The sequence below is a fragment of the Haliotis rufescens genome, unplaced genomic scaffold, assembly GCF_023055435.1.
Source record: "Haliotis rufescens isolate VD_foot unplaced genomic scaffold, xgHalRufe1.0.p SCAF_1, whole genome shotgun sequence".
Taxonomy (NCBI): Eukaryota; Metazoa; Mollusca; class Gastropoda; order Lepetellida; family Haliotidae; genus Haliotis; species Haliotis rufescens.
The window spans coordinates 27,829,580-27,843,187 of NW_025963779.1; the positions used below are offsets into that span (position 1 = coordinate 27,829,580).

Consider the following 13,608-nt stretch of genomic DNA (forward strand, 5'->3'; position numbering starts at 1 on the left):
CTTCAAGCCCCTTACCAAAGACTGAAGGCACAGAGAACAATGGGGAGTCGGACAACTTGGTACTTTGGGATGCAAGCGTGACATTTCGAAAGAGAGGTCTGCATATTTGCCATGTTTTTCTTCAATGTTGTCAATCACATTACTGTCAAAAGGGACAGAAAATTCAATGATATAAATGATTTCATTGGATTTATCAAAAAGGACAAGATCAGATTTTTTGGCCTGGATATGCCTGAGGTTGTAAATAGACCTATTCCATAGGATTTTATATTTATCATTTTCCATTACGCCCTCTACATATTCCGGGTCGTACCATGGATAGACCTCTGTGTCAAAACCACAAGCATGGCGAAGACGGTAATAAAATGACTGAGCCATCCCATCACGTCGCTTAAGATACTGTGTCTGTGCCAAAGCTGGGCATCCACTCACAATGTGTTGGACAGTCTCATTAAATTCATTACATAATCTACATTTCTTATTCACATTTGGATGCAAAATCACACATTGACGGTTTCGAGTTGGAAGTGACTGGTCCTGAGCAGCAAACAGAAAGCCTTCTGTTTCACTTTTCAGGCCAGACGACTTCATCCAAGCGAAGGACTCTGCAGGATTGCTGATCTTCTCAACACACTGCACATAAACTCGATGCAGTGGTCGTTCAGAAAGCCTCTCCTTAAAATAATTAAAAACTTGAGTCTGGGCCGATTTGATATGGCACTTCGCTTGGTTGACACTCATTTCTGTACCGTCCAGCAGTACAGAACCATCAACAAAATCAACACCGACATTGAGATTATGTCCCACATACTTGGCTCGTTTTAGAAAACTGTGGAATGCCTTGTTTTCATGAGTCTTGACATGCTTCACAAGAGGATCATCAAACAAATAAATGTGTGCAAGAGTGCACAAAACAATTCTATCATGAAGAGCCTCCACATTAATCAAACCACGATAAACTATTATCATTATTATCATTATTAGTATTAGTAGTAGTAGGATGATGATGATGACGATTATTATTATTGCTATTGTTATTATTGTTATAATGATGATGATGATGATTGTTATTATTATTATTATGGCTCCACGTACGCCAAGTTAATTAGTGAATGACGTTTTAAGCCGTCATTGATCCGCTAAACCGCTCTGGCCTGATCCTTTATCCAGTCCCTATAAGTATCGGTAACTGAACACCATAAATACTACTTGTTATATCCTCCCCATGGAGCTGAGAATGCATGTGATTGCTCTCTGATACATAGCCCGGATACTAATATGTCATGCTCTCTGACGTGCAAATGTCATATATGGTTAACAGTTAACTATTATATCTTATGGTATAACTGAATCACTTCAACATATAGAACGAAGTTTATACTCACAGAAACACCACGCTTGTACAGTTCATCAATAACGCGATGAATATTGACATTGAATGCAAGTGATAACTGGGCCCCTCGCTGTTCAGGGTCAGATGGGGTCAGTATATCAACGTACACTTCATCAGGATCCTCTGCCTTTTCAACTGGGCGGCCATATTGTTTTTTTATCAACATCTCCAGATACCCCGTAAGTAACAAGGATTTCTCCCTCAGAGCAGGCATGGTGGCTTTGTTATACAACTGGAAGCAGATATGAAATGGAGGTAGTACTGGCCTCTTTCAGACCAACCAACCGGATCTGCATATTCTAAGAAATGAGCAAAGCAATTAGAAATCGCCCAGAAAGGCATCAGCTGTGTTCATTTGAACACAAAGACTGCACATTTTAACATTGATGTTTTGTAATAATAATAAATAATGTATGGTACAGCAAAAATGTGTCAAAAGGTTAGTCTTAGAGATGTTACGGAGGAGTTCTTATGTTAGCATACCTAAGTATTTGATCATGTCAGAAAACCTGGAAGCGAAGGAAAGGAAATAGGCAAGCTACCAGCCATTCGAAAATAATTTCTGATATTTTTCATGAAAATATTTCCACGTTGCTTGTAACTTCAGCATTTGGCATCTCCAGAGGGACAAAAATGCCATTGTCCCACCTCGTCCTTCAATTGCAACTAACGTGAAGGAAACATGTATGACTAAAATTCAAAACATTCTCAAATGCATTGGTCACATCTTCTTGGCTTTTGTATATCTATGTGATGTTTCCAACATAAATATACATTAATAAATGTCTGACAGGGGTTGTGTACAGGGGGTGGCTTCAAAATGCGTCCATAAGTTAATATATATCACTATATGGAGACAAACATCACCACGGAGACAAACATCGGGCATGGGGCACCAGGGGCCTACTCTACTGGGAATTCACCACGGAGACAAACATCGGGCATGAGGCACCAGGGGCCTACTCAATTCAGAATTCACCACGGAGACAAACATCGGGCATGAGGCACCAGGGGCCTACTCTACTGGGAATTCACCACGGAGACAAACATCGGGCATGAGGCACCAGGGGCCTACTCTACTGGAAATTCACCACGAAGACAAACATCGGGCATTAGGCACCAGGGGCCTACTCTACTGGAAATTCACCACGGAGACAAACATCGGGCATGAGGCACCAGGGGCCTACTCTACTGGGAATTCACCACGGAGACAAACATCGGGCATGAGGCACCAGGGGCCCACTCTACTGGGAATTCACCACGGAGACAAACATCGGGCATGAGGCACTGGGGCCCATTCTACTGGGAAATCACCACGGAGACAAACATCGGGCATGAGGCACCAGGGGCCTACTCTACTGGGAATTCACCACGGAGACAAACATCGGGCATGAGGCACTGGGGCCCACTCTACTGGGAAATCACCACGGAGACAAACATCGGGCATGAGGCACCAGGGGCCTACTCTACTGGACATTCACCACGGAGACAAACTGTTTTTCCTCCAAATCCCCAGGGGTCGCGCAGGCGTCGATACGTTCCACGTACGGCACGCGTGTTTTTTCAAACACTATACACAATGACAGTACGTTCTGTACACCTGAACTTGTGCCATACTGTCTGGTGTGTTGTTATTTACCTCTAGACTTGCTTTCAGCGACGGCAACAACATCCCTGCAGGGTTGGAAATACGGTAGCCATATATTCCTGGGGAAATATCCATATCTGTGAAAGAAATAACGTCAATAAGATCAGCCCATGCTGGGCAACAACCTTAAGTGCTCATTGGAACATGTCGCAGGAACCAGGCCGTGGTTTGGGTCATTGGTTAAACATGGTGACAACACTGCAAATTCACGGGTTGATGGATGAACGTAGTGCCTACAAAGTATTGTCGATGGCTATTGCACAATATAAATTGATTTTGGAGCATCGTTATTAACCAAAGATCATTTAAAGTGACGCAAAGCACAGCTACCTACAAGACTATTCCCCTATTCATTTGAGATATTCTTTTGGAACCCTGTCGTATGTGTTATATTTCTGCTGCATTGTTTCTAATTACCATTGTCCATGACAAATCTAGTGTCCAGATTGTGTCCCCACCAACCAAGCAGTTTTGGGAAGTCGTTCTTTTCGTGTTTCTTGTGCAGGAAAGCTCCTCCAATACTTCCAGCTCCCGCGCTCAAGTACTGAAAGACGAGTACCAAATGGATGATCAATCAGACAAGTTTGATTGAAATAATAATAATGATAATGATAATAATAATGTGTGTGATTTTGCATGAGAATGTAAATATGAAATGTAGATTATGCAATGAATTTAATAAGACTGTCCAACAAACTGTTAGTAGATGCCCAGCTCTGGCACAAACACAGTATCTTAAGCGACATGGTGGAGTGGCTCGATTATTTTATTACCGTCTTCGCTATGCTTGTGGTTATAACACAGAGGTCCATCCATGGTACACCATGAATATGTAGAGGGCGTCACGGAAAAATAATACATACAAAATTCTTTGGAATAGGCCCGTATACAGCCTGAGACCTATACAGGCAAACAAACCTGATCTTGTCCTTCTTGAAAAATCCAATGAAATCATTTATATTTATATTGAATTTTCTGTCCCTTTTGACACAAATGTGATTGACAAGATTCAGGAAAAACATGGCAAAAATGGTTTCGAAACGTCATGCTCGCATCCGAAGTTGTCTGGCTCCCCATTGTTCTCGATGCCTTAGGTTTGGTACCTCCCAATCTGTTGACTGACATTGGGAGAGTACCCGGGTTTACTACCAGGAATACAACCCTTCTGACAATCTGGGTAATGCAAAAGGGTGCAGTGTTGGGGAGTCTTCACATTCTCCGAAAAGTTATGGGTGGGTTCGACTAGGAGAGAAGTCCTATTCGCTGTCTGGGCTGCGTGTAGAGGGGGCAAGGGCCCTGAGCTGATGATGAGCCTAGCCAGCCTGACTGTGCCAGGATCACCCAAACCCTCTTTGCTGCATTTTGTATTTTAATCTGTACATAATAATAATATACACATTCAAAACACGTCAAACCCACACCGTATAGCACAGCACCAAGAGGAGTATACAAACCAAGCTGTTCGAGAGGCGCTATATAATGTTAACAGCCACATTCCCATCTCACTGGGTACCCATTCAATGCTGGGAGGCATATTTCGAACAACGTCACTTGCTCGAGGAGACACCACATAAGCAACATGTGCGTCAGTTAGTAGAACGTGACATAAACAATAACAGGTTAACTGGGAGGCCTGCAAGTTTGGTCCAAAACTATCAAACACCATTGTTTTGTAGGCTAGCTCGAATTTTTAGATTTAAATGTTTAAGGGTAACTGTGTTACACAAGAACAATATCTTAATTTGACACACAATTTTATGGATCATTGATGATATCATTATAAAAGAATTAAACCACGACAGGGGACCACAATAACTGTAAGAAGTCAAATTAGTCTGTGTTGCGTGACTTTTCAAATCAAAATGAGTGAATGTTGTTTTACGCAGCAGGCAACAATATTTCAGCTGTCTGGCCAGGCAAAAACGTAGTTACAACCATCTGACACGATCAACACCACGGGTCATGTGGACCACAATCAGCCTAGTCACTCATCGTAACCACCTGACCCCTGAAGATTCGGGGTAGAATAGGTCTTCAGCAACCCATGCTTGCCGTAAAAGGCGACTATACTTGTAGTAAAAGGCGACTAACGGGATCGGGTGGCTGACTTGGTTGATGCATGTCATCGATCCCAATTGCGTGGATCGATGCTGATGATGTCAATCACTGGATTGTCTGGTCCAGACTCGAATATTTACAGACCGCCGTCGTATAGCTGGAATATTGCTGAGTGCGGCGTTAAACAACAAAACAACCAACCAACCAATCGTGACCACCTCGTTATTTAGGTAATAGGGTACTTTGCCCAGGAATACACCCGGGGTGATCACGCAAAGTGAAGAGGATTGCCTGTGTTACCTTGTAAGTGCACCAGCAAGCGAAGTCCACCCCCCAGTCATGGAGATGAAGCTCGACGTTGCCCGCAGCATGAGCTAGATCCCATCCCACATAGCAACCCTTAGCCTGCCCGGCCTTGGTGATGGTGGGTATGTCAAACAGCTGGCCTGTGTAGTACTGCACACCGGGTAGACAGATCACCGCTATTGAGTCCCCTTCTTTCTGGATCCTGGACACTATGTCTTCTGTGCGCAGGGTAGTCTCCCCCTTGAACAGCAAACGTTAGGACTTGTAATGAAATGAGTGAATTCGGTTTAACGCAGCATTTAACATATTTCGGTACTATCTGTTTGGCGTGAGAGAAAAGGACAAAGTGATGAAAGTGATGACGTTTTCAACTTAATGAAACTTAATGAAACCAACGAGAACGGGTATGGTGTTGTCAAACCAACAGTGAAAATTAGGACGAGGTTAAAATTCGAATCCCCGATCATAGAGTTCTGGCACGAATAAATTTAAGTGGAACAATGCGACAATTTCAGAGAATCGGAAATCGTAGCAGAGCTCCAATTTGTCTAAAGTCAACGTAATGTAGTGTCGGTGAGCCTTCAATAACACCATCGCTACAAACAATGACGTTGTGTGGTGGCCTCACCTGTCTGGGTTCCAGAAGGACTAGACTTTCAGCTGGGTCGTAACCATGGAGCCTTATTTGACTTTCAAATGCATACTGAAACAAAAGAAATCAAAGCTGATACAGTGACACCGATGCATGTGGGACTTCATTTCAAGATCAACTTGACTGCTTCCCTGGTCTGGAGGATACAGAAGCTGGAAACCTTTCCAGTAGGGAGGTGATTCCATCCCCGCTCGCGTAATTCCAAGTTAGAATATGGAACTTGTTGTAACTCTGTTACTCTGTCTGGCACTCGACATTAAGGGGATGAAACAAGGGGGTCCAGACATTTCCCCGAATGGACATTTCACAACAGGACATTTCCCCACTCAAGTTGGACATTTTTTCCAGAGGGTGTTTTCTTACATTACTATTCATTAAAAGAGGATATTGGAAATAATATAGACTGATTCGTGATCTTACTAGTCACCGGGTGTGGCCCATCTTCCCGAAAGGCAAGGGAGTTGACTGACTTTTGTGGACTGATCTCATTTGGGTTCGTAATTTTGACAATTGCTCATTGAGCATGCTGGGTATTGGTGCGTGTGGATACCAAAGCTAACAGTTTATTATTAGAGGGAAATGGTAGTGAATGCTTGATACTAAGATCTTCGTGTACCTTTCCACTCGTATATACGAGGTAAAGTAAGACAAAAAATGTTGTCAGAAAGCGAAGCGCTGTGGGAAGGAGGTCACTCAAACAGTTCATGCATTCTATGTCAAAGAAGATCAGACTTGGTTAAAATCCGTCGAGAATTGTCCATTTCCGGAAAATTTCTGCACTCTGAAACAAGAACCTGCGGGTCTGAGTCGGTATACAGTGTCTGAGTGGGATAACCATGGTAAACTGCGGCATGGCATCTCAGTAGACTTGCACTATGAAACCGGCATTAGTCCTGTTGGTTAACATTGAAATAATGATACAATATTACGATTTGAGTTGCAAGTTGCTTTTTTAAGCTTGCTAATGACACACATTTGGATTTTCTTATTTTTGTGTGTGAATGCGTGCTGTAGTCTGGTCGATTGAAAGAAGTGGTTTAATAAGATTCGATGCCTTTATTTCTTCTGGACTCTACATAATTTGTAATACATTTATTGATAATATAAAATATGTGGTATTCCGCATGGCATTGATGACAAATCCCCCGGCCCCAACAAATTCTAAGGAACAAATCATCTGACTGTTACTCTAAGTCCAACTTGGTAAGAGAAATCTTTTCTAATCTGTCTATCGGTATACAAGTTTATTCCTTGAGCTATCAGAATACAATTATGGAACTTTGTATTTCTTGTCATTACAAGAATATGAATACAGTCAAAGTCAAACCACAAAAATATGAATTCTAAAACTCCCTAAATAGCAACATGCACCAGTTGAGAACCTGGGTCCCGTTCTACAAAGCGATCTTAGCGCTAAGTTCCCTGCTTAATACATGTACCAAGTTTGGATGAAAAATGTTGAATAGTTTTTTTTATAATTACCTACCTTCGTTTTTGCTTAGTCTGACTTGTTTCCATGGAAACCGGAAATTCGTGCAGTACGTACTAACGGTGGGGCCAGTTTAGATGTCAATCGTAAATACTGTGGCGTCATAAAACAATAACTGACGCCACATGCTTCCATGAAAACTAATTCAGCCTTGTTTTCAGAATGCAAAGAAAACACAACAACATCGAAGTATTTATCAAACACTATATATATTGGATGCCAAATCACGTGTTTTTCAATTTTAAAATATCATACATATCATAACAATTATTCAGAAGATTTCCGCGCTTCAAATCCTATTTAACAAAGTTTTTCAACCAATCAGATTGCAGCACACATGATGCTCATGATGTCAGTTACTGGATTGTCGGGTCCAGTCTCGATTATTCATAGACCGCCGTCATATAGCTGGAATATCGCTAACTGTGGCGTTAAACAAACTAATCTCAACCACACGTCTTCCTCAGTCAGGACGGACCGCCTCCGTGGTCTAGAGGTAGAGCATCCACCCGGAGAGCGGAAGATCCAGGATTCGATACCCAGCCGCGTCATACCAAAAGACGTTAAAAGATGATATTTGTTGTTACCCTGTCTGGAGCTCGGCACGAAGGGGCTAAAACAAGAACTGGTCGGCTCGGAGTCAGTATACTGTGTCTGAGTGGGGTATTCATGTGAAACTGCGGCATGGTATCTCAGTGTGGTAGCACTATAAATCGGCATCAGTACGGACTGGGACAAGCAGCCACACACACACGTGCATGCACGTCGTTATATAAGTGCAATATCTTGGACGCGATGTTAAACCCAATTTCACCTCACCACAACACAGTCAGGGCGCTAACGCGTAACCGGGTATAACGCGAACACATTCTTCCCATGGGAGTCGCCTTGTATATATGCACACATGAACACACAAAATACACGAATTCCATCTCAACAAGTGCTATTATCAAACTATAATCACATAAAATTATCTGAAATAAATTCCTACACTGTATATGCATGGTGGCTGATTAGGGTTTATGAGTGCGTTTGTCTCACTAACTTCCGCTATCGTATTATTTGATGTTCAATATTAATCTACGTACCCGCTTTTCTTTATTTCACAAGGGGCGACTGAGCAATATCGCCATATCGATATGTCCCTGTATCGCATTGCCATATCGCCTTTACGCTTCATCGCCATGTCGCAATGTCGTGTCGTGTTATCGCAATATCGCGTAGCCTTGTCGCGATATCGCGTAGATATCTCAAGGCGATATGGCGATGGCCCTAATCAGTAACAATAAATATGCACACCCACTGATTTTTCACAAAAAAAATGTTGTATTCAAAATTTTAATTCATTAAACAGCGTTAGAAAAACAAACAATTACTTATACTCACGTGATCAGATGGAAATGACTTGCTTTCGCACATAATCTTGTGTCTTGTGGCATTTGGTCGGTAAAATGAGATCTAGACAAAGAATGAAATCAATCAGGTCAAAACATTGTCATCAACCTAACGGGTGGAACACCAGGCTCTGTGGGTCAATAGTCCGAGACCAACTAGTACTGGCATGCCTGGTGGAAAGTATATAACCCAATTTTACCTTTCTGTCAATGTTAGTGTATTTGAGTGGGTGAGCGAGGGAGTGAGTTGGCTTAATGTTGGAGGAAAGACGAAATTGACGCAGGTCTTGGACGTTTTCCAAATGTGTTGAAACTCGCGTTTTGACTAAACAGGAATTGGTTCTGTTTGGTTAGTTTTAGCATATTTTATCCTCATTAAAGGAATTGGGCACATGCCACCACAATTTAGATCGCCGTCTCCAGATTTGCATGTGTGCTTATTTACAATTATAATACACTAAATGACAGAAAGGAATGAAAAGTTAGAGAGATACGTACATAACATTGCTCACCCAAACCTATCTGTTTCCTATATATACACATGCACGTTCCTCAAGATCAGGAATCAATCAGAGTCTTCACGTGGAATCGCTCGCCCAACCGTGTCCCTGTGTATTTTAATAGTTCTTTTCCAATGTAGACTTACCAGCAATAAATGAAGATTCACGGTCAATCCGTTCATGAGAGCAACTTCGCCATGTTGGCCTCCTGGAAAAGGATGAACATGAAAAGGCATTAAGTGAGTGAGTGAGTGAGTGAGTATGTTTTTACGCCGCTTTTAGCAATATTCCAGCAATATCACGGCGGGGAACACCAGAAATGGGCTTCACACATTCTACCAATGTCGGGATTCGAACCCGGGTCTTCGGCGTGACGAGCGAACGCTTTAACTATAGGCTACCCGACCGCCCCTAAAGGCATTAAGTAAGGATAAGACACGTGGATGAACAACTTATTTATTACAATCAGGAGCGACGTGTCGGTGCAGGTTCTAACACCGTTATCAAGCTAGTGATGTACAGAGTATGATTGACAAGTATTTATACAGGTAGGAGGCAGTGTTGTACAGTAGAGTAGATTTAAGATGTAGTTACACTGAAGTGGAGAAGCCTGTTATGTACCGGTACACAAAAGGATAAAGATAGAGACTGCTGAAGTCAGTCGCTCCTAATTGTAATAAAGAAGTTGTTCATCCATATATCGTATCCTTACTTAGTGAGCGAGTATGGTTTTACGCCGCTTTTTACAATATTCCAACAATATCACGGCGGGGGACACCAGAAATGGGCTTCACACATTGTACCCATGTCGGGAATCGAACCCGGGTCTTCGGCGTGACGAGCGAACGCTTCAACCACGAGACAACCAGATCGCCCCTCTTACTTAGTACTCCAACTTCTAAATGCCACTCAAAGAAATGAAGAACCATGCCTCACTGTTTGCCTTATTCAGACCTGTTCTTACAACCCCGATGGTCAGCGAGAGAAGCAGGTTTTGTGAGTGAGTGTGAGTGAGTTGGGTTTAACGCCGCTTCTAACAGTATTCCAGTTATATCGCGGCGTGTCAGCTTAATGTGGGAGGAAAGCCCGAAGTTATGCAGGCCTCAGACGTTTACCACTTCGGTGAAACCCACGAGCACGGGTATGGTGCTGACAAACCTAGAAACATAATCGGGGCCAATCGGGATTCGAACCCAAAATCATAGGTTTCTGGCGTGCCCAAGGGACGCAACTCTGCACAGCGAATCTCGGAGCCTTAGACGACTGGGCCACCCGTGCCCCGGAGCAGGTTTTGCGAACCACAACGGGCTCATGCAACGCCTATTGGTGTCGGGCTACATGGAACAAAGTTTAACATTCCTGACTTTCGAATGAATGAATATTGTTCAACATAATTTCAGTCTTATAAAGGCGGTCTGTACATAACTAAGTCTGGACAGGGAAAACAAAATGGTTGTGGCATAAACAACGACCAATGCCGTTTCGACAAACAGTATTTAACATTCAGCTCTGCTAAAAAAACAGCACACGTTAACTCTTCAAAACAGAGACATGAGTGGTGAGTCATGTGCTTTTATAAATCACAATAACATAATTAAAAACATCACAATTTATTTGGTGTTTAAGTAATATATATTTGACTGTGCCTACCTACAACCTTGGCCATGTCGCCATCAACGCTCTCATCACAACTAACCCAGGGCATCTCGCCGTGTTCGTGGCCGTAGATGGCACTGAAATAGGAGTGTGTCTCATGTGTACATTTATTGCACGATTATATCCCAACCTGTACAAAAGACCTAGCTGCTTTAGATAATTATTAGCCGCTCAATTCAGAATTGCGAGAGTTAGGAGTGCTTTCGAAAACGCCATTTAAACACGCGCTAAAAAGATGAAATACATATGTTGTGATTATGATAAATAAGGATATTGCTGATTTTACAACGACACACGGACCATCATTAGATGTTTAAAATAGGGGCGTGTTATCGCCTATAGATCTGTGGATGATATGTATAAACTTCATATTAATCACCATGTAATCAATGTAATCTTTCACAGGAAATTTGTCATGAATAACATGAGAAAACGTTAGTGCTACTTTGAGAATAATTAAACCCCGAGAATGTCCCTCCAAATCACCGTTCCGGGAAATGACAAAGGTTTGAAATCACATGTCTGAAATAAAGACAGTTGATTTGACAGGGGCGTACGAGTCCATCTTGATTATTAAAGGAGCTTCAGAATCCTCTTAGACTTACATTTTGGACCATTTTTCTAACTGTGTCATCATATACTCTTCTGTCTTCTTGGGGCAGAGACCAAGAGAGTGGCCGACAAAATAAACACAGTCATCTTCAGGGTCGACTAGCGACTGGTCAACTACAAACGATACAACCAAGGACATGTTTACGAACTACAGAACATTGAGTGTATTACATCTCACTGTATCATCTTTAGAAACATCATATTTCAACAAAAGTAGGAGTTTGCCTCGATGTGTCACCGCAAACACAGTACAATGATAACTTGACAATATCCAGACTATTATACTTACTGAAACGAAGCATTTCTATAACATGTAAACATGTAAAACTGTTTCAATGACGCGCAAAACGATCTGATACAAAACCTAGTAAATCAAGATTTAGTGAGTGAGTGAGTTACTTTAGCATTATTCCAGCAATATCACAGAAATGGGCTTCACACATTGTACCCCACATTGGGAATCGAACCCGGGTTTCGGCGTGACGAGCGAACACTGTAACCACTAGACTACCCCACAGCCTACTTACTGTTCATGTTCGCTCGTCACGCCAAAGACCCGGGTTCGATTCCCGACATGGGTACAATGTGTGAGGCCCATTTCTGGTGTCCAACGCCGTGATATTGCTGGAATATTGCTAAAAGCGGCGTAAAACCATACTCACTCACTCACTCACTTACTCTTCATAGTGAATCGTACTTCCGATATACCGATTTTCGTTTTATTGAGTATAGCTAAGGAGTAATGACCTTTGAACATGCATGTAGATGTTCCAAACACTAATCGTTCGTACGTATGTCTGGATTAACAGGGTTTCACAGGAATGTAATTCAATTTGCAATTTCGAATACATTCCTCTGAGTTCGGGAATTACTAAAGCGCGGCTGTTCGCTGTAGTGATCCTTGAGAGGTCAAAGTGTTATAACTTCTACTTCTACTTACCAAAAATCATGTCTTTCATTTTGGGATAGTGGAATTCTTTCCTGAAAGCTTGAAGTTCATCCTTTTCGTCCATGAATTTGGCAAACCGCTCATCCGTCACTTGTAGACCAGCCTCAACAGCAAGGGTAAACAGACGTTCTGACGGGCTTTGCTTGGACATTGTTGATGGACTAAAATAAGAGTTTTCAGAATTAACAATAATGAATAAGAATGAATTACAGGCATGGTGAAACAAAACGTTTGACCATGCAAGTTACCATGCATATACTGATCATGATTCTAATGCTAGACGCCATACCCCTGAACGCTACCGTCCAAGGGGATGCTGGGGTATATCATGTATACACGGGGACTAAACCACCACGACTCGGCCGCGAAGGTCGGTGAATGACCGACTCGGCCGCGAAGGTCGGTGAACAACCGCAAGGAGTTGACAACGCACTCCCTGAATAAAAGTAGACCGTGGTTACATGACCAGACAACGAATATGTACTACGCCATTGTAACTCCACTCGCTTGGTGAGAATATGCCATGGGTCACGGCAGTATATTTGTGTATTGTCTTGCTCACTGGGGACCAAAATGCCCCAACACAAATGTCCGTTATTGAAAACATAGGTTTTTTGGTATCATCACAAATCATAAGAAATGATAAAATGGTACTAAGACACCTTGCTGGGGGTCAAATAACTGTCTGGCCTCGATATAGGGAATTGGCTATTGGGAGCTAGCCTTGAAACAAGAGAGGAGAGAGCTGTGAGGTCCTTCGGGTTTATTCAAGCAAGTGTGCCGTGGACCAACACCCAAGGAGTTATATACCCCCACAGCTATACATGTATCACATTAACAATTACTTTGATGTTGTAATTTCCGTCTGTGTTATCTGTCAAAGTTGACTACACAAAACAGGTGGTAATAGAACAGTTTCAGTATTGCCTAACAAGTGTTGATTTTTATTAC

General features: G+C 42.3%; 1 protein-coding gene across 2 annotated transcripts in view; it reads right to left on the bottom strand.

Annotated features, from left to right (window-relative positions):
• The window catches only part of LOC124149480 (kynureninase-like), a 53,134-nt gene that overhangs the window by 3,788 nt on the left and 35,738 nt on the right, over positions 1–13,608 (bottom strand). For both annotated transcript variants that reach the window (XM_046521094.2, XM_046521095.2), the window contains exons 2-11: positions 12,649–12,818; positions 11,702–11,822; positions 11,091–11,173; positions 9,587–9,648; positions 8,933–9,004; positions 6,034–6,108; positions 5,400–5,645; positions 3,459–3,585; positions 3,033–3,118; positions 1,386–1,625 (exon numbers count right to left, since the gene is read on the bottom strand). In XM_046521094.2, the coding sequence (XP_046377050.2) occupies positions 1,386–1,625; positions 3,033–3,118; positions 3,459–3,585; positions 5,400–5,645; positions 6,034–6,108; positions 8,933–9,004; positions 9,587–9,648; positions 11,091–11,173; positions 11,702–11,822; positions 12,649–12,808 (1,272 nt within the window). In that variant the 5' untranslated portion in view covers positions 12,809–12,818. The remainder of the gene's footprint in view (positions 1–1,385; positions 1,626–3,032; positions 3,119–3,458; positions 3,586–5,399; positions 5,646–6,033; positions 6,109–8,932; positions 9,005–9,586; positions 9,649–11,090; positions 11,174–11,701; positions 11,823–12,648; positions 12,819–13,608) is intronic.